At 36.4% G+C, this 27,019-nt stretch overlaps 2 protein-coding genes across 4 annotated transcripts in view; one reads left to right on the forward strand and one right to left on the reverse strand.

The window, feature by feature from the left end:
• Nucleotides 1-24,065, forward strand: part of AKT3 (AKT serine/threonine kinase 3) — a 268,842-nt gene extending 244,777 nt beyond the window's left edge. For both annotated transcript variants that reach the window (XM_067555260.1, XM_067555261.1), the window contains exons 12-14: nt 2,603-2,690; nt 17,392-17,494; nt 20,551-24,065. In XM_067555260.1, coding sequence (XP_067411361.1) covers nt 2,603-2,690; nt 17,392-17,494; nt 20,551-20,636 — 277 coding nt within the window. In that variant the 3' untranslated portion in view covers nt 20,637-24,065. The remainder of the gene's footprint in view (nt 1-2,602; nt 2,691-17,391; nt 17,495-20,550) is intronic.
• A 1,190-nt stretch (nt 24,066-25,255) lies between these two features.
• Nucleotides 25,256-27,019, reverse strand: part of SDCCAG8 (SHH signaling and ciliogenesis regulator SDCCAG8) — a 159,617-nt gene continuing 157,853 nt past the window's right edge. For both annotated transcript variants that reach the window (XR_010921246.1, XM_067555257.1), the window contains one exon: nt 25,256-25,619. Coding sequence is in view for 1 of the 2 variants with exons in the window: in XM_067555257.1 (XP_067411358.1) it covers nt 25,599-25,619 (21 nt within the window). In the remaining variant the exon portion in view is untranslated. The remainder of the gene's footprint in view (nt 25,620-27,019) is intronic.

Raw genomic sequence — 27,019 nt, forward strand, 5'->3', positions numbered from 1 at the left:
GGTCCCAAGTCCATAGATTTACCCTAAATTTGTCTTTGAATGTGCCTCAATTTAGACTTGGAATGACCACTTCTGGGGATAAAAAAATAGTTCAATCCTCAATGAATCCCAAACAAAACAAGACTGGTAACTCATTTTTATAAAGGGGTTTTTGTCCAATAGGAAGTGGCCTGATAAACACCAACCCTTTTTTCATCAAAAACTCTTAATGGAACTGAGGATAGATTTGACAAGGAGTTGGGTTTACTGATTGTTTAGTTAAATAGTTTTGGATAAAATAAAAAATATTTTGAATTTTACCTAAGATTTGGTTTAGCTTTTGTTCAACAATCTTGCCAGTTATTGGCAGGTCTCTTTTTGGGGAGAGTTGTTAAGAAAATGGTGTTGGAACACATCCAAACGTATTTCTCAATCCCCAACAGTCTGGTTTGAGATGTCATTATAGGACTAAGATGAGACTGAAATCTATTGTCCTCTTGTTGGATAGCATAAAGTGCACACTCTATAGTATATTTCTCAGAAACCTTTTCTTGACTTATCTGAGGGACCAGGGAAGAATGGGACAGGACTACTTAGTGTGTCTTCTCTGCTGGAGAATCCATGTATGAAGTATTAGGGATATAAGAAGCACCACTTGATTATAGGCCTCACTGTGCAATTTTCATTAATTCATGTTTCTTGCAGTCTCTTCCTGTGTATAATATAGAGACAGAATCTTCAAATTCTCAAAGAAGCATATCCATCTGTTCTCCATCTAACCTGTGTACATCAGTCACTTCACCATAAAGTCTAACTGCTTGTCTGCTGTGCTGTCAATATGAAACAGAGACAGATCATTACTAAAAATGGTTGCATGGATCCAGCTCATTTTGTCATGATTTATTTTTTGTTGCTGGATAATATCAATAATACCCATAAATTAAACCACATAACATATTTGTTCTTTGACTGACAGCTGATTTTCTCAAAAAGCAATTACAACGAACAATTACTATTACCTTTCCGTTTCTGCATCCTGTTTTGGAGTGTATGTTAGCCCTTTGCCAAAATGGTCCACAACCCAGCAGTCACATTTGAGCTAGTACTATGTCTAGAAGAGCTGTGGTGGCCAGATGTGAATCTCGCCACATTGATCCTTGCCTGATCTCCAGACTAGAATACTGCAGTGTGTTCCACTTGGAGTAACTTTAGAAGAGAACTTGGATTTCAACTTGTGAAGACTTACCTAGTAGAGTCACTATGAGCATATTACATGGATGTTATGTAGTCTGCATTGGCTATCTGTTTACCTTCAGATGAAAATCAATATATCATTTACTGTCCTTTAAGTTTCTGATGTTCTAGGACCCAATTACCCAAACCTTTTTGTGTCCCTGGGGGGAGAAGGGAGGTAGGGGCTCCACAAGCCCCTCCAGACCCTGCTTCTGATCCTTTGTCACCCCGGCAGATTCCCAAGGTGAGGTTCTTCAAGCAAACAAACAAAAGAAGTCTGTTCCCCTCTTCCTTCCCTTATGAGAGAAGGAAGTCTATAGGAAAACAGTGAGTCAAGGCTAACCTAGATATCATGCCATCTTCCAGGGTTAGCCCTTTAGGCTTAGTCTAAAAATAGAGCCTACTTCCATCCCCTCCTCTTGGGATATACTACTTTGAGGCTGAGCCATGCAGCTTTTGGAGCAGTGAAGCCTGCCACTATCTCCCTCTTGGGGGGCCTGTCTCAGCTTTCCGAGATGGTGCAGCCTCTTCCTGTTCACTGCCTCTTCCTGTGGCAGGTTTTCCCATATAAGCTCCTCCACTACCAGGCAGAACAAACCTTGCAGGTGTGCCTCATTGGTGTTGAACAAGCCCAGAAGAGCTCCTTAGTTTCCTCTGAGGGAGGGTATGTCCCTTCACAGTCCCATTGCCTCAGTTCAGATCAGTTGGTTTGCTTTTACAGGTTGCTGCCACAACTTCATTGTTTTAGAGCACTAGCTAGGCGTCTTTATTTGAGGACTTTCCTCATGGAACTCATTCCTGATGGTTTGACCAGCTTCAGGCCGCAATGAGTAGTGTGGTTATTGAGAGTGGCCTTTAAATAACCTCCTCAGTGGGTGTATTAATTAATGCTTAATTGTTTCATATTGTGACTATTTTATGGTAATTGATTAATTGTTACAGCATCCTGATGCTACAGCAATGGGCACTGTATGAAAATACATAAATAATGCATGAATTGTTATTGATTCATTTTGGTGCCTGGCACTTCCTCTGCAAATTTGTGTAGTGGTATTTTTTTCAATACTGTCATACTACTTGGCCTTTCATTAAAACTAAATTAAGCTCAGTTTTAGAGTGGGTGATTTGTGAATGAAGCTTGACATACACAATAATGAACACTACAGTCAGAGTAACCAAATCGCTTATCTGTCAAATGGAGCACTGTCACATACTTTTATTATCACTTGTACTGTTGTGGTCCCCTGAATATAGAATTTCCTGCTAAAAAGGACAAAATTGTATCTAAATATTCATGACCAAACTGCTAATCTCCCAACAATTATGATAAATGAGTCTCATTTTAGGAACAACATTTGTGTAATGTGTGATGTTTTTTTTCTCTCCTTAGCCTTGGTGGGGGCCCTGATGATGCAAAAGAAATTATGCGGCATAGTTTCTTTGTTGGAGTAAACTGGCAAGATGTGTATGATAAAAAGGTAGGTCTCTATATGGCATGGAATAGTCTGGTTTCTGCAAGATAGTCAACTGAAACTATTATTGAACTTCTAGTTTCTAAAATTATACATGTATTACTTTGCTACTTTTTAATATTATAGCATGCTAATAGCCAATTTAATTATTTATAGTTTTAGTATACTACCAATAACTTGGAAATATTTTAAAACCAAAATATGTGAAAAATAAACTATAATCATTTAAGATTTTCCCTTAATTGTTTAAATGTTCAGCTTCCCCCCATTTTTGGCCTATAACTTTAACCAACAAAAAAGAGGCAGTGGAGGAGAAAAAGTCAGTCGTGATGTGTGAGAAAGTGTGAACACTGATTTTCTGAATTGAGTCTCATTTTCTTTCAACTCCATACACTAGCAAAGAAATAAACTACTGGCTCCACACAAATATGTATCCTTGGTTCCTTCTTTAGGTTCCTTCTTGGTTCCAACATTATGTTGTTAATCAGAAACTGTATTCAGAATTGGATCATTTTAATTATGAAACTTTAAAAAAATTGATCTGTTTATTTGAAAAAAACTGTCGTCATTTAAATATTGAATCCTATTTGAAAAAGATATGAGGCAAGTACGCATTTTCTGATGTCTTTGTGCCCAACAGAAGCCTTTCTTTGAGACGTGTTGTAAAAAATAGTCTAACAAACAAAACTAGTGTGGCATTAAAATACTGAGCCAAAATCACCCCTTGTGTAAGTGGGTACAACCTCCAATAACATCAGTGATATTGCGCACGTTTACTTTAGTGAGTTAATTTGCCTCACTGTATATAATTTGTTACTGTGATCCTGGACATTTCTCAGGTGATTTCAGGAAAGGATGTGGTTAGTTTATTTTCTCTACAGAAGTGAAACAGAGTTTGATTTAAGTTGTTTTATAAATAGACTGTGCAGACTTTGACATTACTGTAGTGTTTGGGGGTAACTTATGTATTGTTATAGGTCCCTGGTATTCTGATAGGATCATTTGGCATTCTTGCCAATCACTTTGTATTGCTGATCTATCTGCCAAATAAGTCATATCTTTTATAAGTTACATTGTCTTTCCTGTTTGTTTTTGCTCAAATGAATGGAGGCTAGAAACTGCATGGTTTGTGCTGCTGTGACATATTTTTCACTTGTTGGTGTATTAGAATTTGAAAACTGGAATGTGTTGTTGTGATTGGTGTGGTATTTCTCTGGCAAACAAGAAAACCTGAACAGGAACCTCTGTGATATTAAGACTAAAGCTGTATCTTGCTGTGTCTCTCTTCATTGGTTACTGTAAGAGTTCTTCCCCCTGCCACTTTATGATGGCTTGGCAAGTTTTGGTTTCTTTACCATTTTTATGTTACAAATTCATATTCCACAAAGCTGATTGCAAATTATTTGTTCCCAAAAGAACATTTAAACTTAAAAGTTATCCGACAGAACCTTAACTCCATGACATTATAGTCAGTCAACCATAATATTGCAACAACCTTTAAAATGATAATTAGAATAAATAAATTAAGCAAATGATGTAATGAGCTCAGGTATTTATGACAAAATCTCCTTCACTTGTAAGGGAAATTCTGTAACAGAATAGCTAAAAATATGTCAGAGAAAATGTAATATGGGGGCCCTCAAGGGAATTGTTTTTTTAACATTTAATCTAAAATTATTTGTGTTGTAAATATATATAAAGGCATAACAAGGGCGCTGTGAGTGGGAAAGAAGGGAAAAAACTGCTAAAATAACCGTAAGGGTCTTTCTCAGCTAAACAAGAACAGAAAAATCAAGTTTAAGGACAATGGGCTTGATTCTACATGGTGCTGAGCAATCTGGCCCTGATCCAGCCAAATAGTTATGCATGTACTTAACTTTAAGCATGTATTTCAGTTCCTTACAAATCAATGAGACAGAGTGTTCCTCAGTCAGGATCTGATCCTGCACCTATTGAAATCAGTGCAATTATTTCCATTCAGAGGCAGTGGAAGCTTGCTTTGAACGTGGGTGGAGATGCATAGCGAAATCTAAATGTACTAACAACCATGCTAGGCATGGGAAGCGGAAAGAGTCAGGGAGAGTGGGAGGAAGTCCGGGTGTTGATGTAAGTCAGGGTGGATGCCCTGCATGGAGAGTGAGGAGAGTTGGGGTGTTAGGGACAGTAAGGGGAGTGGGGTAGGTGCCCTGCATGGGGAATGAGGGGAGCTTAGGCTCCCAGGCCTGATTTTGGGTTCCGCCATGGCCACTCCAGCACCTCCGGGTCCCACTCTCGCCATTGGCAGCTGTGGGGCCCTGCCCAATCTGACTGCATGAAACAACTCACTCAAGAATGACACATGGGGGATGGGGTGAAAACATTGCTCACACCCCACAATATTTCTCTTGCGGTGGGTTCTAGTTTCCACTGCCCATCTGTTTCTGCTGCCCCTGGCCATTGGATTGGGACCTCAGCAGGGCCTTAAAATAGGAGTTATCCTATTAATTGTTTACCATTTCCATGACTGCTTTGAGAAGTTAAATCTGCTGTTATGAGCAAATTAAAATTGCTTAACTGAACAATTAAAAGAAACCCCTAGGATCTCCTGAGTTGCAATACCTGCATGCGATGGATGTGTTAGGCACGATGATGCCAGGGGAAAAACAGAACCCTGAACTTATGTCCTGACAGTTTACTTCTAAAATACATTAATTTATATTTTAAGGCTACATGTGTATTTTGTTAAAATGCTAGAGCCTGATCCTTCATTCCTTTCATACACAAAATTCCTTTTGTCTTTAGTGGGAGTTTTGGGTGTGCAAGGAATGTAGAAGTCATTTAACCTTTAAACATGATCATATGATTTAATAAACTTAAACTAAAATACTATTTTAAATTAAAAAAATGTTTATCATGATGTTTTGAGTGTTTGGTAGTTGACCAGATTTAAATGTAATTTGTATGAAGCTCTCAGCAGACAGAAAGTTTATGAAATGGACTCGTCCTAATCTCTTTTTCTTTCTTTCTTCTGCTTCTGTCTTACTACATAATTTTACTACATAAAATCCATGATGGGTACATTCCCTTGCATAGTAAAAACACAGCGTAATATTTGTGTAATGCTACTGTTTACTGAATACTGTAAATGTGCTTGTTTTGCTTCAGCAATAACTTACTGGTTGTACTGGAAGGATTTATGCTAAATATATGACCACTTTCTCATTTTTGGACTAATGGAAAACAAAAAAAAGTATGTGCTTCCCAAGTAGTTTCAAAGGGATTGTTTTATATAGGTGTGCACTACGCTATCATGCATCTAACATTTTTATGCATCTCTTCTTGTTCACCAGACTTCAATCTAATGTGACCAGAAATAAGATTATATAACCTAAAACCTAAAGGTTATAAATGTTTTATGACAATAGGACACTGCTTTGTCTGCAACACATAGTAGTTCTGGCTGACCAATAGATGTGAATTAATGGTTGGCTGTCTGATACTGCTATCTAATTGGATCAGTTTGTTGACATTAACTAAATAATAATAATGTGCTGTAAAGTACATAGGAGTAGAGAAAATCCCTGTCCTGAAATGAAAATTAGATAATTGTTATCCATTTTGCTCAGATGTATATATATTTTTGGCAGAAAAAGTAATGAGGGCAAAGGAAGGAGAATGACCCTGCCAGGTACTACTACCTGTGATCATCTCAATGCCAGTAGGATTGATTACTGCATTTTTTCACTGTGTATGAGACTGAGAAACTGAATAGACTGTTGGCAAGGTTCAGAGACTTTAAAAAAAAAAAAAAAAAGAAAAAAAAAAAGCCTAAATAAAATATTAGCCTTATTTTTAGCTATAATTAGGGACTCTGTTTAATTTTCTCTATAACTCCTTTCAGACCGTTTTTGGAGTATTTATACTTTTATTTGTTCTAGGGCCCCTGATTCAAGAAAGCACTTAAGCATGTGCTGAACTCCTATTGTTAAGTACGTACTGAAGTGCTTTGCTGAATCAGGGTTTAAGGAAGAGAGGTCGGATTGGGAGAATTCCCATAGCTCTTTAGGTAATTCCTTTTTGAGAGTCATACTTCAGTATAATTGCCTGCAACATCATAATAAACATTGCAAAATGGATCATCTGAATTCTCTCTTGCTTCTGTGTAAAATAGTAAAAGGATCAGAAAATGGTTAACCGGTCTGATCTTTTCATTGGATTTCCAGTGGCCTTTAAACTATATGCACAAACCTACTATTAGCAAAATAATGCCAGCTGACTGAATTTACATAACAGAGAATCCACAAAATGCAATTTTGTATTCTTATGGATGTTGTTTTTAATTTGTCATAGCGGTTCCAATCACTTTTTGACCATTATATCTGCTGTTTAAAAAACAAAACAAAAGCTTTATTGTTAGTAAAGGAAAACCAACATTTTAAAGGAGACACTGACAATGTATTTTTCAAAAATGTAAAAATATCAATATGATAATCCATTGGAAACTTTAAGATGAAATCTTGTTCCTTACCAAAACACTCTCCTTCCATTGCATTCATATACTGTTTTGTTATTGAAAGTTTGCTCATATAGGTGTTGGGCTGTGAGCATTTATTTACCTTTTAAGGAGCATTGAAAGATTTGTTTTGGAAAGAACACAAGAGAACTACACAGTCTTTGCAGATATATGTAAGGAAAAACAGCAAAAAGGTAGGTCAAATTTTGGGACAACCAACTTCAACAGTGTCCCTTTAAAATGTATTGGTGTATTGCTATGTAAAATGATTTGGCAAATGAGTTCTGATCTGTGTGAGATCACATACCTAAACTGTTGAATCTTCATTAGTTAGGAATCTTCATTAGTTAGATTTCTTAGCCCAAATTGTTTAGTAAGTGATGAATACATGTGTGAGTTGTGACAAGTACTTTCAAAAGCTATGGATGAGCACATGTGTAATAGAATGAGTGTGTGTGTGTTAGTATTTCTAGTGGTACGCTTTCCCCATACTCATTACACAATTGATTTAGAATTTTCTCCATTTCTTTTAGCTCATTTACAAATCAGTTTTCAGAAGTCATGCCTAAGTTTATTATCAGCATGTAGTTTATTCTGTTGAATGATGAAAATTAGCCATTTTAAAGGATCAGAGATATGGATCTCCAGTAAAGTTCAATAGGATGTCCCAACGTTCCATTTCTGGGCATCAAAATGTAAATTACGCTAAAGACTTGACTAGCTTTTATAACTAGAAAGAAGCTTAAAATTGACACATTCTTTGACTTGCATTAAAACTCAGTAAACTAGATGGTAGCTTTTAAGGTGCAACATATGGCATTTACAGTATAGTTTTTAGGTATCTGTTATAATATACTTTTAAAATATATGCACTGTGGTCAAAGTGAAAATTATACTTCCCGTGTTGTAAATTCATATAAATGTATGAAGAGCAAGAGTGTACAGTAATTTTGTTGTCATGAATTGGGAAAGTCCAGAGTGTCATAAAGAAGTATATTTATGAGTAGGTTACAAATGGTCACCCCTAATGAATGACCATGGATATTGGATTTCATTGTTCAGTCTATTATAACATTTATATGATGGTACAGGAAGGTTTACAGAACAATCACTATAGAGACAACAAAAATCTCAATGTGATGTTGTAGTTGTCAATGTAGCTGTAGAAACAAGTATCAATGATTTAATCCCTAACAGTATGTTATGGATGGATATTGGTCAATATTTCAAATTTGGGGTATAGATTGAAGTGGTATAAATAGTCTTCACTCCATTGGAATTGGAGTGCCCTCTGGTGATTGAAGTTTTACTCTAAATCTGCATATAGGCATCTAAATACATGCATATTCAGGCTAAACTCTATTTAGGTGCATAAATACAGATTTAGGAGCCAACTTCAGTCATTCAGATTTGAAATTTTGGTCATAATTTATTTCAATTGGATAATGCATTGAGCAGAAGTGTTAAAGAATTAAGAGCTGTGGCTATTAACCTTTTACCATGAATTACTCAGTTAAATGACATATTTAACTATGAGCCTTATTTTCATCTTTTTCATCAATCTGAAATATAAACTGTTTAGGCCCTGATCCTGCAAACGTTATGTATTTGCTTAACTTTAAGCATCTGAATAGTTCCATTGGTTCAATGGAATTACTCACATACTTAGATTTAAGCATATACATAAGTGTTTACATGATCAGGGTCTTAATGTGATGTTCATTTCATACCAGTTTTAGGGTAAATTCCATTTTATGTGACCTTTATGAGGCAAGTCAAAATCAGTTTCTTCATTTTTAATTTTTTTTTTTTTTTTTTTTTAAAGTTCTGCAGTTTCAGCTTGAGTGCATCACAGCTAGTCTGTAATATTTTCAGCCACTTGCAAGGACCTATTATGGTGGTCAGGGGTTTTCAAGACACAATGATTATCAGTTGATTGATTAGCCTTTGGATAATATGGAATATTTTCTACTGTATTGAACCATTTGTACAGTGGAAATAAATTATTTTGAAAGCATGAAAGAAGGCTCAGAGTGGTATAAAATCTCTCTGTGTAATTGCACACAGTGAGATACTCTGTTTGCCCTCATTGTTCATGAATGATGGGTCGCATCCAGGTCTTGAGCTGGGGGGGGGGGGGAAGGGGGGAGGGGAAGGAGTGGTAGTGTCCCAGGTTTCACCTGCTTTGGATGTCAAAATGAGTTGCCATTCACAATAAGTTGTGCAGATGTTCATAATTCGATCTTGCATGTTCTTCTGGGCTCTCTGTCTGGGGTAAGAAAACACCTGGGGTGGAACTGCATTAAGACATAGGCACAATAGACACGTCTTGGATGTTGGCTGCCAGAGTCAAGTGATAAAGTCACTCTCTAAGTTTTCATTTAAAAAAGTATTTACAGTCTTCATAGGTTATGAAGAAAGGGCTTAAAAATGTCAAATCAGTATAACTGGTGCTGTGTTGCCTGCCTCAGCCTAAGGGAACCTCCGGCAGAGGGAGAGGCAGTAGCCATGGGAGAAGGACACCTGGGCCTTCAGTTCCTATTGGAGCTGCTGGTTGAGATGCAGTCTTGGATGCCTTGTTGCGCTTCCCTCTGGCTTTTTGGTTGCACAGATCAGAAGGGTGGGGCAGGATGTGTTGGTTACACCCAAGGAACATTCAGTTGTGGCACCAAACTGAAATGTTACTCTCAATAGACAATGGAAATCTTCATAATATGATTGTTCTTTCTTAAATGCACTAATCAGGAGTGTAACAGTTAATAATATGGACATTTCAATCCTTATCATTGAGCCTCTGGGCTAAAAACCTTTTGAGATGAACAAGGCAGTTCATGTCTCCTGGAATTGTTTCAGGCTTTCTACAAATTCAGATAAACATCTTTGCAGCAGTTATGCTTTGTTCATATATTTTTAAAGATTTCTTTACAACTGTAATTACTGGAGACTGACTTTTTGTTTCAAATGAAAGTGTAGGGTTCTAATGAACAAGATGGCAGCCTCATAAAAAGGTATGAAGACTCTGTGGTGTGGCCTGGTTCAAATTGAGCACTGCTGACATCACTTAAAGTCTCTCTCAACCAAATGATTATGCCTCTAATCCAATAAGCACACAGTCAAAATACAATATCCCTCCATATACCATTTTTTATGCTTCCACTTTATGGGAAAGGTTGTTAGGAAAGGATTTCTTACTACATTTCTCTCATTTTCTTCTGGAGGTGGTGCCGAAGCTCCGTGTGCCGGTTCCTCATTTCTTGACAAGAATTCTACAGAAGCCGGTAAATTTTTTTAGAGGTTCTTCCTCTAAAATTGAGTGGTATGTTTTCAAAATAGCCACAACATTTTGTTTATAGTGGTCAAGGGAAGTTTTTTATTACTTGTGCATGAGATGGCAGATCAGGAGGTTGATTTGGTGTTTTAAAAAAGAATTTAGGCACAGTCGTGTGTGCATGAGTAGGATGCGTAGAACAAAAGGACTGCGGCATAATTTTATACAATCATGACTGAAGAATAAATGTGTTTATACTTATAGTTATGATTACATAAATGATACTGCTCGTGGAAGATATATGAAAGGAACTGGGAGAAACTTCCATGCACTGTCACATGTATTTGTATAGCTCAATCTTAGCTTCCATTTTCTTTTTCATAAGTTTTTTGTGTAGATGTGTGTGAATATATAGATATTATACACACACACACACACAAGGTGACAGAGGCTGCCATGTTTTCCTACACAGTCACTGAACTACAAGTATCTCCTATTCCTTTGTGGAATATCTTGATTATGAAAGGCTATGTGTAAAATTGTGTAAGCAGAATTAATCCAAAAACATTAACAAAGTATTTTATATCAAGTTTTTCCATTCCGGTTGCAGCCTGGAGTTTTCTGTGTTTTTCTTGTTTTATTTACCCAACTATCTGGAATATTGACATAATTTCTAGTTTCATCAAGTGAGTCACTGAATGTTACTGAGATGCACCTAACTAATGTAAAATGGTCTATTTTCTGGGGATGGGATTAGATGACACCACTCCCTTTCTATTGTGAAACATCTCTATAATTGATAATGTTTAACAATATTTATGGCATCTGATTATTATTGTTCTTACCTTTCTGTTCTGTAAGATTCATGCAATACTCTGCTTTTGTAACTAACAGTGAAATTGTCAAAATATTCTAAGCACCATTACTGGTTTAGGCAGATGAAGTCAGCCTGGAACCTAATTCAGAGCCCACTGAAGTTAATGAGAATATTTCATTTGAGCTACTGACTTGAATGGGCTTTGGCTCAGACACACAGTCACTGGCTGATGTAGTCAAATTTTGTAAAAGAACCTATAGGTTGTTATATCTTTCTTTTCTTTTTAATTACAGAAGCTGTGTATTTCTCTTTATTTTTATCACTTTCCGTGATCATTTTCTGTCTCTCTCTTCTTTTGTTGCTCACTAATGATTACTGTAAGACCATAGTAGTTAGAGATGAGAAAGGTTCCTATGTTGTCGTCTCTGCCACTCCCAGCTCAGGTCATGATAACATCCCCCACATATAGGTCATATCTTGAATGATTTTTTTCTGTGAGTTGAGTACTCTGTTCTACTGGAAATGTGTACTGGGATTATTAAATAGGGTGCACTCTGTTTAATAAAACTTTCTGTTGTATATTTAATTCCTAAGTTGCTTACATAACTTGTTGAAAACTGTAGCAGATTCTTGGAAAATAATAATATAACGGTGGCTGTTGAATTGTGGATGGAACAGATCATTTGATTTCATACCGTTATGGGTGGCCTACTCTCTGAATTATTGAAAAGTAACCTGAGAAGATCGACAAACTGAAATTGTTTTACAGGGACACCTTGCTTTGGAATCTTATGAACATTTTGTAGGTGGGCACGTTGCTTGGGATTTTCTTTGTATCAGCAAATCCATATTTGTTTGTCCCTTTATCTGAGGCTGGCTGCGTTGCAGAATTAAATGGGGGGGGGGGGGGGAGGAATTGCTGGGAAGTGTGTGTGTTGTAAATTAAGAAATGTGAATATCGTGGTAAAAGGAAGTGGTTCTCTTTTTAAAATTGTATGTAGATTGGTTTGTATTTGGGGGATAAATTCAGTCTGTTTCTGACTCCAAGTTTAGATCTGTTTGGCTGATAAATAGGCAATAAAAGATGACTGAGCATAAAAATGTAAAAATCCTTTGTTATGGTCATATGACATTTTCCAGTCAAAGTTAAACGTAAATCACGTTTCTGTAAAATTACAATTTTCATTCTCAGTAGTAGATGTAGATGAAAGAATGTTTGAGTTATATAGGGTGGGATCCACTGAAGTTCTTAAGTGCCAAAACTCCAGACTTAGGCACCTAAATTCTAGTTTTCACTCCACTGTGATCCACAGAACTGCTGTACCCTGTAGGCATCTGTATTTCTGTTCCTGGGCATGCGTGCTTCTACTTCACTCTAGGCATTTGGATGCCTGTCTCCTGTCTAAGCCCCAGAGCGAACCACAAACCAGGGGAAGATAGGCGTTCGGCTGTCAGAAGCACCTGAGGGGTCTAGTCCAGTTTGTATGCTCAAAGGGCACCTGTCAGTTCGGGTCCTAGAACCAGTGTTACCCATCTTATAACTTTTAGCCGAGTGGTTAGAGTACTCACCTGGGATGTTGGAGACTCAGGTTCCATTCCCTCTCTCTGCCGGAGGGAGAGAAAGGATTTAGAACAGGGGTCTCTCACCTCTTAGGAGGGTGCTCTAGCCCACTTAGCTATGGGATAGTCTGATGTGGGGCTCCCTCAATCTCTCCTTTTGGAGCTGTTCTAGTGTGGATAAATAATGAGTGATTGGAGCAGGGGGACTGGACTTGGGGGTCATGCCCTAACCACTAGGCTACAGAGTCATTCCTACTCTCTCTCTCTCTGGCCCAATGACTGTTTAAGTATTCTTCCCCAGTGGAACAGCCATAGAGAGAGTGAGACTGCCCAGTGGCTAGGGCACCCACCCATCCACTGAAAGGTGGAAGACCCATGGAAAAATTCTCTCTCTCCCTTTGGCAGAGAGGGGGAAATTGAATTTGGATCTCCCATATCCCCCAGGTGAGTGCTTTTACCATTGGGCTAGAAATTACAAGGTGGGCACTGCCACCACCACGAGGCAGGTGCCTAACTCATTCCCACAAGAAACACGTTAGGTTTCTAAGCCTTCTGCCTTCAGGAAATCTGTTTTTGGATCACTCAGCAGAGATAGGCACCGATGTCCAGGCGGCAAGGTGGTATTTATCTCTGAGAGAGGGCCCGGGCTTAGCATACACCCCTCTAGTTGGAATCTCCCACTGGCTATCTTAGGCAGCTCCCTGCCTAGTATGCTGGCTTTTGTGAGTCACATTTTTGGCAGTTCTTTCCCCATTCATTGTACAGGGAGCCACGATGCCTAATTTGGCTTTGTGGATCCCAGCATTGTTCCTGAATTTTCTAGGCCTGTAAAATTTAGGCCCTATGGTGCACAGTGCTACAGCTCCTAAGCCCCTTTGTCAATCCCACCTATAGCTTTTGGGTGAAAATTCTGGTCAGAAACATTATAGTTATAGATATGTAACCAAGAGGAGGAAAACATGCTTAAAGAAAGAAACAGATAGACCATCCAATTGAAATTAGTGTCAAAGGATTAATGAAGTTATACAGATACAACTGACGACAGAATCTGATCCATTTACAAAAAATATCTGGGTTGCATTCTGTTACTCTTTTGTATCTTTGTGGTGTTCATATAGTCATATTAAAGATATTTTCTTCTTACTAGCATAACTTTCAGGTTACCAGTTGTCAGTTAAAACATATTTTGGGTGAAAGAAAACATGAAAAGATCTGGATAGCATTTTTAAGAGTTGGATTTAAAAAAACAGTTGGAATTTATCTGTGTGTGTGGTTGGTTGGGTGGGTTTTTTAATGCACCATTCATGGATTTTATCACAGTCGGCATCATCCCCTCCCTTTCCAGAAAAGCGTAAAGAAGTGTTTAGAACTGAAGTTGAAACTTTGATAGTTAGAGATCTCATCTGGAGTGCATGCTGCTCAAAAAACAATTCCCAACAGGGCTAGTTACATAGAACAGTTAAGTTACATTATCATTATGGTTACACAGTATATATATGATAGGATTATATATTAATATATAATGATAGGATTAAGAATCAAGATGTGAAGGTTTAAGTTTTCCAACAACTGTACTGCTTAGACACTTATGTATCAATAACAAAGGATTAAAATAAATTGTATATTGAACTAAGGGGGAGTTTAACGAGAACTGCAAAATTAATCACTAAAGAAGAGTGCTTTTGTAAATTTTATGTTATACAAAAGTCCATGACAAAGCACAAAGACTTTAAAAAACATATATCAAGTGCAGAATAGTTTGCCAATATTTTTGCTAAAGTTTGTTCTCTATGTTACGGAATAAATTGACAAGTGAATTGTTTGATGATGATGTTTCAAAGTCAAGGGGGAAGAGAGAGAGAGAGAGAGCTAAATCCTGGTCTCAAAGTATAAATCCATTGGCTTCACTGAGGCCAGGATTTGGCAATTGATAGAGGAAAGACACTGGAACTGCTAACTTTATATTTCAAATTGAGTTGAAAATGAGCAGGTGCTATCACTTGTCTCTGATAAAAATTAAACATTATTTGGAACTTCTTATATTTTAAGTTGAACAAATACCTTTTAGAAATTGAATACATTTAAAAGGCGTATATAGTTCCCAAATCATTAACATAGTATAGGTTGAGGCTTCAAATTAAAAATGCATCCATTTGTAAATTTCTCCTTCAAAAGTGAATTGTAAGATTAATACCAAAAAACAGGACAGGGAGCTGCAGCCTTTATGCTGTGATAGTGCCTTCCATGGGTAGCTATGAAAACTCTGAAACGTTGGCACCTGAATGCAAGTCTTTGCAGATAAATAAAGGAGGAACCCATTTAAAACAATTTGGTTTTAAAATGTATTTTTAAATAAGTCTTTCTACGCCTGGACTTGTTTATCTGATCTGCTAATGATTGGGGAAGTCAGTTTTTTGTATCTCTTTAAAAAGAGAAGAAAAAAATGCATTTGAGATCATCTTTAACCACCTGAGAGATGCAATAATCCTCTGCTTTAAATCAGCACACTGTCATATGAGCAATGATCAGCATTTAAAGTTTTTAAAGAGATTCCACTCATACTAGTGAATGACGTTCACTTAATTGTTTGATTGTAAAATCATTTTAAGCATAGTGCAGCTGCAGCAAAAATGTATGTTCAGAACTGGGGACTAGGTGACTCAAGGTTTAATATTCTGTGGCACCGGACATGTTAAGAGACTTGATGCATTTAATGTGGTATGCAAATACAACATACACATATTGAGCTGATGAATGAAATTGGCTTAGAGTCAGCTCAAAAATAAAATGGATGTGACACTCCAGTCAGGAGTGTGCATATTAGTAGTAAAGAGTGGGGTCGAAATGGAGATGGATTTTAAGAAGATTGTTAAACTCATTTGAAGGAACTAAAATAAAGTTATGATGGTTAACTTTCTAAAATGTGATAGACCAAACACCTGTTCAAGTGTCATGAACTCTTAGAAATGGATTAGCTTCTTGACTGAATGCAAGCAATGTTGTGAAATTATTCTCACACAAATGTGCTATTATTCAGCATCTAGTCAAGCTTAGAGCTGGGAGTGGGCTTACAATTTTGCTTCTCCAAGTTTTGCTCAAAGATATAATGAGAAACTTTGCACCCTTTTTTTCCTGTGTGCAAATCCTACTCTGAGGCTTTACACTGAAGGGTGGTGATGCTGCCCCAACCTATCTTCTATTGAAGTTCCTGATGGACTTACGATGTCTTCTGTCATCCATTGATGAGGCCAATTCCATGCACTAACAAATTAGTGAACTGGAGCAGTTTTTAACCAGGACAGTACTTATTTGCTAAGAAATACTGAAAAATACTATGAAAATTGTTGCAAAAATCCAGAAATGTTGTGTTCATGAGACTGACCTAAACATGAATTGACCTGTTTGACATTTAAAGTTTACATGTTCATATGCATTTCTTATTTACTAGATGATTAATTTTTTAATTGTGCTTTGTGTCAAGCTCTATTTGGATGGTAATTAAAATTTAATTAAAATGCATAAGACAGCATTTTTATTAGTTACATAAAACTACCTTTAATGTGCTGGATGGAAAAGAAAAAAAGTTTATCAAAAAAATTATCAAAACGTCTTTAAAACTAACTGATTTATTAAACAAAGGAAGTATTAGCTGTAGTTAGAGAACTGTACTGATTTTCTTGTTACCATGTCTTTTTAGAACTAGTAGAGCTCATTCTCTCATATCTAGTTTTTATTCATAAATTAGAAAAGGAAAACAAGCTTTCCTGCTTTTTCAGTTCCCACTCAGTTTCTAAACTGAATGGACCAGTGTTGGACTGAACTAGGTGAATAATATTCTTTTTACACCCACAGAAGAGGATACTACTGTCAAAAGCTGGCTTAGCACTTCAGCAGATTTTGGTGCCAAGTGCTCAGCTAGTAACTTCTACCAGTTCAGTGGTTTGACTTTAAAACTTGGCAACAACCATGGGCTGCTTAAAATAATTTAAATATATTATAAAATTATTATTAATAGATTATAAATAAGTTTAGGCCTTAACATTGGTTGCCCTAATTTAAAAATAAATTTGTATTTACATTTTAAAAATCCACCTTAAATTAAAAAAAAAAAAAAAAAAAAAAAAAAAAAAAAAAAAAAAAAAAAAAAAAAAAAAAAAAAAAAATCATTATTTTTTATCCACCCTGAACACCCCATTCCGAGTTTTTAGTTAATTATCTTCTGTTGTTCAGTTTAGCTAAGGAAAGTCATTTTGTTTTTATTGTGTTCCTGCTTTTACATAGTTTCTAAACTAGCATTTCTGACATACAGAAGTCTAGTGACTTGCCTGTCACACTAGCTGTCAGGGACTCAACTGGCATTCAATCCAGGATCCTCCTGTTACCAGTCTTCTGGTTTAACCACTGAGCTACATGAGCTTCTTAGAAGTATAGGACTGGAAGGAACCTCATTGGCTCATCTAGTCCAGTCCCCTGTACTCAAGACAGGACTTAAGGCAGGCATGTCTACTCCTGACAATAATTTGGTTGAATTCAAGTTTATTAACTTGACTCCTTTGTTTGTTCCCATAAGCTTGTACCTCCTTTTAAACCTCAAGTGACATCTGAGACAGACACCAGGTATTTTGATGAAGAATTTACAGCTCAGACTATTACAATAACGCCACCTGAAAAATGTAAGTAAGCCTGAAAAGTGCTTATCAGTGTGTACATATACTATAAAGAGTGATATGAAATAAGTTACCCTGTTCTAATGACGGAAGTGTTCTCACCCCTTTTAGTGCAACTTAATGTGAAACCATCTAAGAGTAATTCTGTATGGCACAAGACTCCTTACAGTAAGCATAGTAAGGTTAAATATATTTAGTTCATCAGATTTCTGGACCTTACAATTCCTTAAATTCTTAAATGAGGCAAATGCCACTTTCTAAGCATCTTTTTTTGTTTGCTAATAAAGCCCCCAATTCAGCAAAGTACTTAAACACATGCCCAATTTCAATCATATATATGTATAGCCCCACTGACTTCAATGAGACTACTCACGTGTTTAAAGATGGTAGACTCACGTTTAAATACCTTGCTGAAACAAGGCCAGAAAAGAGCACATGTTGCTACAGAGAACAGATATCTCCTGTCCAGACAGCTTGATGTTTTTTTGTTTTAGATGAAATTCACTCCAGTGCAGAGGCCTCATATCAGGCTCCACACAGAACTAGAATCCTTAATGCCATTATTAATTTAGATTGAAGTGGTGCATTGCACCTTGTGCAGACCCTGTGCGCTTGGGTGAGTTTCTCTCTCAATGCACATTGCATTTATGTTTATCTATACATCTATAAATCAGTATCTGATCATTCTAACTTCTATTTAATAAAGTTATCACATAAGAAACAATATTCCAAACTCCATTGGTCAATATTTTAAATACCTTTCCTCTCTAGAAAGGTATTGTTTTTATTACATTTTGTGTAACAAAAAAGAACGTATGTATTATAGCATATGAAGATAGCACACACAATACTCAGGGTTGAGTTCTTTTTGTTTGCCCCCTTTTTAGTGGCTTATAACTTTCTGAAACAAATTCCTTTTTTACTCAGATTGTCTGTGCTTGCTGTGCCAGTCTAGAAGTGATTTTTTTTTTTTAAATTTGAACAGAGCCAGTTTAGCTGTTTGAGTTCTGCATATTTTTAAAAATAAAACACCCCACCTTGTCCATATATGTGAATGAGAATATTTGTATATGCATAACTTTAAAACATCTGATCAGATTTTGTTTAAATATAGCTAAATTTAGACAAAACTGGTTGTGTATTTTGAAGTTATGAACTTTACACAAGCAGATAAATTGACTTTTTTTTGTCAGGGTAAAAGCTGGAGAGGTAGAGAAGGTTTGGGCATTATGAAGTGCTTCAGCTTTGAATCTAATTCTGAGCTGATCATTATTAGTCAGTGTCATTAATGTTTTTAAAGTTAAATGACCTAGTGTTTGAGACAGTTCCAAGTTTGAGATTATCCCAGTTTTAAGACTCTACATAGTCTGAGATGTCTCAGCATTAAAATGCTTTAGCTTTAAATCAGTTGAATTTTTGTCATTTAAAAAAACTCAAATTCAGCTGCACAGGTCAGAAGTGTGGTTAGGTGACTAAAAACTTCCTTGTACTTTGCAAATTCTCTTGCATCACGTTATAGAAGCCTGGAGACCTCTAGTATGTCTGCTGAATTGCAGTAGCCCCAGGGTCCCAGAAAGCAGATCAGCATGTAACTCAGGTATCTGAGCCAATCCCCCTTTTTATGGTCATACTTCCTTTTCTCTGCTATATTGGCAACATAGGCACTGGAGGGTCTGATGTAAGCGTTAGTTCTGTGCCATGAGAAGATGATCCTTATTTGGAGTGATCCTCCAGGGGCTTGTTAAATCAACTTTAGGGATAGATTACATCATGGTGTGGCATAAAGTGACTGCACTGAAAACGGCAACTCTTGGTTGAAGAACCATTTTTCTTCAAACTTGGCCTATTTTGTAGATCTCATTGAGATTTAAAATCAAGCTAACTGATTATTTTAAGTACATACTGTAACTTATGTTAAGTATGGTGATTAAAAAAAGATATTTTGTGCTAGTTTAAACTTACAGTATAAAAGGAGACCATGTTTGAAATCATAGGCACAATGGGACAGAATTAAGTGTTTATTATCTCCATATGTATTCATTTTTGAGTACTTGATTACTAATTGCATTAACTCTAGCTATTTTGCATGGAATATATGAAGACTCTGTGTGTCACTAAGGAGAACAATTTCAATGGGGGTTGAAAAATCCCGCTAGGTTTTTTTCACCTTTCCCTGCAGCATGGGGTACGGGTCACTTGCTGGTGGATTCTCTGTACCTTGAAGTTTTTAAACCATGATTTGAGGACTTCAGTAGCTCATCATGGGTTCGGGGTCTATTACAGGAGTGGGTGGGTGAGGTTCTGTGACCTGCATTGTGCAGGAAGTCAGACTACATGGTCATAAACTAATAGACTTTAGGGTCAGAAGGGGCCATTATGGAGCTTTTTAAGGATTAGGTTTTTTATATATATAGTTTAAGAATTTAGTGCACATCTCATCAAATTCCAGTAAATACTGTAAAGCTAAATGGGACTATTTTACAAAAGTTTTTTTTTAAAATACTGCATCAAAATTGTATGCAGTAGTCACTCTTTAAACATTTTTTCTATTTTGAGCTATATTACATGTTCTAGCAGCATTTTTCTTTTTCACTATAGCAAATCTTTCAGATATGATCACAGTAAAAATATAGTTACTCAATCAACTTGAAAAATAGTTTGCTCCCTAAGACAGTGGAGAGTTTTCGTCCCATCACCAATATTGCCTGGTCTCGAACTGGCACATGTTGACTGTTGTAGACAGTTGCAAAGGTGGTTGGAAATTTCAGGTGCTATTCTGAAGTTTTTTTTATATATATATATATATATATATATATATATATATATATATATATATATAAAACCCCTATAAATATATACTTACATAAGAAAAGTCCCCTTCAAAACCAGTGTCAGTGCTACTGTGTGTATACAAGCCTATCCAAACTGCCTAATTTTTATCTGTTTTTACTTAGACTCCTATTTTATACCTAAATCAGTGAACTAATGTTATTTAACAGACAAGTAGAAAATGAAATAATTTTACGGTGAATAAATTAAATTAAGCTTTTCCCCTCCCACAGATGATGAGGATGGTATGGACTGCATGGACAATGAGAGGCGGCCGCATTTCCCTCAGTTTTCCTACTCTGCAAGTGGACGAGAATAACTTTTTTTTTTTGTTCTGCTGCTTCGTTGTCATCTTAGGTTTATCACTGAAAACGATTCCTGAACATCACCACCAGTACTAGCCATTAAGGTTGCAGAGGCACTTTCAGAGCTCATTCAAAGTTGAAAATGTTCCCTCCCTCCCCCAACTAGCCTTTTTGTTTTTTTGCATGAAATTTGATATCAGTCTAAGGTTTTCTCCTGTTGCTGCTCCCAGGGTCTTAGTATAATAGCAATGTCAAGAAGTAATTTTAAAATCTTTTGAAGTCAGACCACTTAAATCCTCCATTGTACACAGGGAGGCTACAAGAAACATGGTCCCTGATGCATTTCCTCATTTCTTCTAGAAGACCAATCAGAATTGTAATTAGTCTAAAAAGACTAGTTTATAATGTTTTCTTGCATCTGTTTGTGCTGGTCAGAACAAGGAAATATAGGGGGTGGTGATGTACATATGCAAGGTTTTTTGTTAAGCATATCATTACTTGAAGCAGGTCTATGTCTAACATCTGGCTGGAATGCGTTTGGGAAACATTTGAGAGAAGAACTTGTAACTGTTCATATATATAAATATATATATATTATTTTTTAATTACTGTTGGATACTACAGAAGAAACAGAAAGGGCTGGGCTCACCCAGCCTGCCACTTAGACTTCCAGATTCATGTGCAATCATGGAGAATTGAACATTCTACATGCAAGAAATGAAGGCATAAAAGCAGCAGTTGAAGTTGTTTAAAAGGTCTTTTAATTTGCATCAGATAACATCTTTCTCATGCTTTTCTCTGTTTTTCTTGATATACATCACCTCTGATGGCTGAAGAATGTAGACAGGCATAATGGTATTGCTTTTCACCAAAATTTGTGCACCAAGGTAAACAGGTGTTTGCCATATTTGTTTTTATTTTGAGTTTGTGAATTAGCTTTTCGCCAGGTGTTTAACTCTGAATATATATATATATTTTTTGTTATAATGCGGTAGTATTTATTTTTAGTGATAAGGATTGTATGTGTCATGTTTGCAAATGCTGCTACATCTTAGAACAGGCTTAGAGCAGTTTATTTTGTAATATATGGAAGGACTGTACAAGCTGAAGAGAATGATGCACTTTTTCTCCCATGTGGAAATTTTAACAAGGCTCTGAAATTGTACATATTGCTTAGATTTGGGCTTTTGTGGATGAAATACTATCGTTTAATTCTTTGGTGCTGTAGATGTGGACATTCCAACTCCATGTGCCAAGGGGTTAAAAAAAAAGGCTATGTCTGTGCTCCACTGAAGATTAAAGCAATATAAAAGCCTCGCAGCACAATAGAAATCTTTAGTTTTATATGGAGAAAATGCATTCAAACAATTGAGACCACGATGATTACAAGAAAAGCACTTTATTATAATTCTACAAAACAGTAATTGATTGGAACATTTGCCCTGAACCAAGTAGGTAATGAAACCCAGCATGTTAAGTATAACAATGGTAACAACTAACTGAATTTAAACCATCATGATAAACACACCAGAAAGAAAATGTTGTCTTTCCATTTCTGAAGATCTGTATTTAGCAGGATGTATGCACAAACCTTAGCTTCGTCCTCCATTAATGATCATTTTAATAATAAACCTTTTGGTGCTAGGAGTTGGGATATTCCAAAGCTGCCAGTCAGTGCGAACATGTGCCCTGGCGAATGATATCAGAGAATCCTGGGATTATCACTGAAGTACCTTGTTAGCTCCCATGTAGACTGTGATATCACAAAGTATTATTGATAGCATTATAGGACTTGGAAAAAACACTTTTGAAAGAAGAAATGGTCATATGTAGATGCCTTATCCTCTTGATGTTTCAAGTTTAGATATCTTAGCATGAAGATCACTGCTGGCAGTGGATGTGCTGGGCTGGTCAAGAGGCATATGGGCATTTTAGCAAGGTAGCTAAGACAGACTCATTCAGATGTTTCATGTTTCTACCTAAGCAAAGTTTTATCTTTAATAAAGGTGTAGGTTTGTGTGTGCCACCACATGTGATCTCATCCTCACCTTGTAACACACTACTCCATCTTTAGAAAATGCCATTGAGAGGGAAAGGCGCACAGTAAATACATCATAGGTCTATTCTGCACTGAAACAGTGATGATTAAGTGAGCTAATTAGTAAATAGAGCATTAACTAGTTCTCTAGAAATGCCTCAGATGCAAACTAAAACTGTGTTGATTAAAAATCTACCTGTATTTTTCCTCTTTCGTTTTCAGCTTGTATTAGCAATAACTACCTTGCACATTTCCTGAAGTTAATGAGAAGCCAGGGTTGTGCTTCCTCATGTGCAGGAGAGTCCCTGTGGCTTGATCATTGTTGCTTATGTAGTTTGCAGCAAATATCAGTTAGTGAATTATTTGAAAACTTAGACTTCACTTTGAATTGCATAACCTGTCTCCACAATTACCTTTTATCAAGTTTATTATAGGCACAGTTAATATAAACTTAAGACTGCCTGGAGTTTGGGAATTCCTGACTTCTGCTACCAGTATTCGAAATAGACAAAAGATAAATCTCAAAGCTGTACCAAGAGAGATGGGTGAAGCATTTCTTCTGCTTGTCCTCAGCTCTACTTTTGATTTGGACAGCAGTTGGTAGCTGGTACCGTAAGCCTTTCAATCATTGTACATTTCAGACTTTGACTCCAGCTTGTACTGACTTCCATGATGTACAGTATGCCCTCTTGTACTGCAGCCATCTTTGAGGAAATGGGTAATTTCTATTTGGATTTTGGCAGTTTTGCACACAGCTTTGCTTTCCACACTAATCCAATACATTCCTGTTGCTAAAGGAACATTTATTCCAGTATTGTTTTATCTTTTTCTTTTGACATGTCCATCTTTATTTGTGGCTTCTTAAAGCTGACTGTTCTTGCAGGGGCCATGTGCTTCTCCTAGAGTACAAAAGTAAGGTCCTTCCTTACTAACTGCAGGGTCTATATATTACACCTCAATGTACACACTTTGCTGCTACTGTTTGTACTGTCTACAGTAGAATTTCCTTATCTTGCTCCTGGTAGTGCATTACAGGCAAGCATGAAATGTAAAGTATTTATTTAAATAAAAAAACCTTTAAATTGGTAATTGAATTACCTCCCTGTAGCTTTAGAGTTTGTGACATTTCTTGATCTTGCTAGTTCTTTTATTAGATACATGCAAGATCTAGTCATGTGGTTAAGGATATTAAGCAGACAACTATGAACCCAAGAAACCGTATTACTGTTGGTCATACTTAAACTGTTTATTTCCTTAAGTATATGACCCACAAGGATGTGAAATAACTACAAGAAACTGTTTTTGTACACTGTACATCCTTAGTATTTTTACACGTATATGATAGGGATGCACATTATTTTCCTTCGTACAGACAGCTTAAATAAAGCACTATGTCAATCTGCTACTTCTGTGTTTTAATGCTGCTTTTGTTCTCAAGTTTTGTAAATACATATGTTGAAGTTTGCTGCAAACGAAGTATTTTTTATATCTGCACATTGATATTAAATATATGTGGGATTAAATCCCTAGCCTGTGCCATGTAAGGGTAGTGAAAATCTGCTTGCTTTAGTTTTTCATTGCATTGCACATCACAAAAGATGTCTCAAATTTCTGAACATTAATGTTTAAATATTAATCATGACATTTAGTACATTTAGAAAAAAATTATTTCAGGGAGGTTTAGAAATCTGAAAGGACCTCACCTAGTTTCTTTTTATAAAATTATAAATAAATAAATAAATATATATCATGACCCTTTTTAAAATCATACATGTAATCTGATGGCCAGTTACCTCACTGTACAATCTCATTGTATTTCAATGATGTCAAGTTAAAGGTTGTATATTTATCAAATTTGAAATCCAATTTCTATTGCTTAAGAAAGTCAACATCTACTGTAGAAAGCAGCAAGGTTCTTATGACTGACTAAATGTAGCAATGGTTTGGACTAGTTGTATATAAATAACATGTATGTTATTCTAAAGGCTTTGAATCAGCTTGGATTACTTTAGTCAAGTAATGATTACATGAGGCCATTCTCTTTACTTAAGCATAGATGTACTATAGAGAATACTTTAAAGAGGTTTCAGGATGTGATCAGATTCATACATGATGCTACAACAACATGTACTGAGGTGAATTTCACCTACCTTACTTCCCCAGTTCACCTGAATATAGATGGTTATTCCAGCTTTGTGGAAGTGATGTGAACTTCAATTTTAAAGAGAGATGCACCATGCAACTTTTTGTGTATGTATTTTGTAAGTACATATTTACTAATATATGTTAGCAGTTTAACCACCTATGAAACATTAGGATATAAGGATTTTATCCTGAATGGTGCCGAATACTCACAATTCCCACTGACTTCGTACTGGAGTAGAAGGTGCTCAGGGCCTCAACTAAAACACTTAGACTAGAACTTAATTGAAGAAATCTTGTACAATGCTGTTTAAAAGAAGAAGTTTCCAGTTAGATACATGTCTTGAAAACTGGTAATAATGAGAAGGCATATTATACAGAGGCCCAGTAAGTGGTTATATGCCAAAAGATAACTGCATAGCTTCTCCTCAAATTCAAAATGACACACTCGGGTAATCAAGGTAAGTTTATTGGCATTTACATATATAACCAGACATATATGCTGGAATAAGTTACAAAATAAGTTTAAAATATTTTCTTAAAAATTGCACAAGCTAAATGTTAAATCCATCCTGTGCATCTGCTTTTTTTAACTTGACCCTGAGCCTAACCACTTCACAGGAAGCACTTTGGAAAACTCACAGGCTGGAAGTCTTATTTCAAACTTACATTCAAAAAGGTTTAATGATTTAAGTGCAACAAGTCAAACAGCTAAAGTAAATCAACTTAACTTAACCAGCAAGAGTTTTCTTTCACTTGAAACATTGCTTTGGGATAGCTTCAACCAAGTCAGCATTCAGACTGGTACACAGGGTAACTGAAAGATAAAAATAAAAAATGGGATTATAAATAGCCTGTGTTCTGTAGAATTACTTGCATTTCTAATTTGTTCTTCCTGTGGTTCAGTTCTCAGAAAAGAAGTTCATCGATGGTTATGAATGTGGTAATGCTATGTAAACAGAACGCTGTTTTAAAAGATTGTACTTCCTGTGGACCTGCTGTCCTTGCCTCTTTCCAAGATCAAAAATCTTACAGGAGGTAAGAACAGAGCCATTTGATTCCTGAAAAACAAGATCTCCATGAGCTCTAGACATGGTTCATGCTTAGCAGTAAGTAAGAGCTCTTGTTTTAGGGCACGTCTAAGGTCCAGCTCCTTTCCAGGAAAGAGGCGGCAGGTTTGTGCCAAAGACTGTTTACTGGGAATTGTTCAGACTGTAGATAGTGTGGACTGCTGTATCAAAACAGGAAGCTGCCTCTGTACTGTTAAGAAACCTCTGGTGGCAAGCCTAATTTGCAAGAGCTGAAAAGCAGCATAGCCATTGTGTGTCTGTAAACAGTTGCATTTCAGTATTTAGTTAATGGTGGTCCAGTGAATGGTATTTGAGCTAGGATAACTATCTAAAATTAAAAACTGAATTAGATCAAACTTTGATCAGACATTTCATATTTAAAATTAAATTGAGAAAAGAGCCACTTACATTTCTAACCACTTTCTAATGTTCTTAGCTATGTTAACAGCTATTCTGTCTTTAGATGTCTGAAGATTTTATTGACATTTATAAGGTAATTAGGACTTTAAGAGCTGTTCCTAGAATTCATTAGTTGAATTCACAGGGCACTGGAATAAGCCAGGAGAATTCTGCTATTTAAGAAGATGGGGTCCGTTTAGGGAAGCCTATAATCTGGTAAATGGGCAGTAAGGCAGTCTATTAAGGTGGTTGAGGGAAGAGAATAGTGTATGTGGCCCTCAATACAGTGCCAGGAACAATGTCAAAGAGGGGTCTACCTGAATAAAAAACTTGTATATAGCATAACTAGGTCTCTGATAGTTGGGTATGGAAAAATCTCAGTATTATTGCTGGTGCTCCCAAATCAGGAGAACCAGCAATAATACTGGGAGCTTACAGGCCATGATTAGGTACCTATTTTAATGGCCTTTCAGAAGTACTCAGCACTTTTTGAAATCAGGACACTTATATACAAGCCTACATGTGGCCTTTGGACTCTAATTTTGAATCCGTTTATTTGTAAAAGATATGCTCTAGTTCAAACAGAAGTTAAAGATTTGATGCAGGAATTACTGGCTGTGGTTCTATAGCTAGTGTTATACTACAGCTCAGATCAGATGATCATAACGGTCCCCCTTCTGGACTTAATCTATATGTCAATGAGGATCATGGCCTGAAAGCGTCTCAGAGACGGGGTGCTGTACCAAGC

The sequence above is a fragment of the Emydura macquarii genome, unplaced genomic scaffold, assembly GCF_026122565.2.
Source record: "Emydura macquarii macquarii isolate MOO-44397 ecotype Brisbane River unplaced genomic scaffold, CSIRO-AGI_Emac_v2 contig_1597, whole genome shotgun sequence".
In the NCBI taxonomy this organism is placed as follows: Eukaryota; Metazoa; Chordata; order Testudines; family Chelidae; genus Emydura; species Emydura macquarii.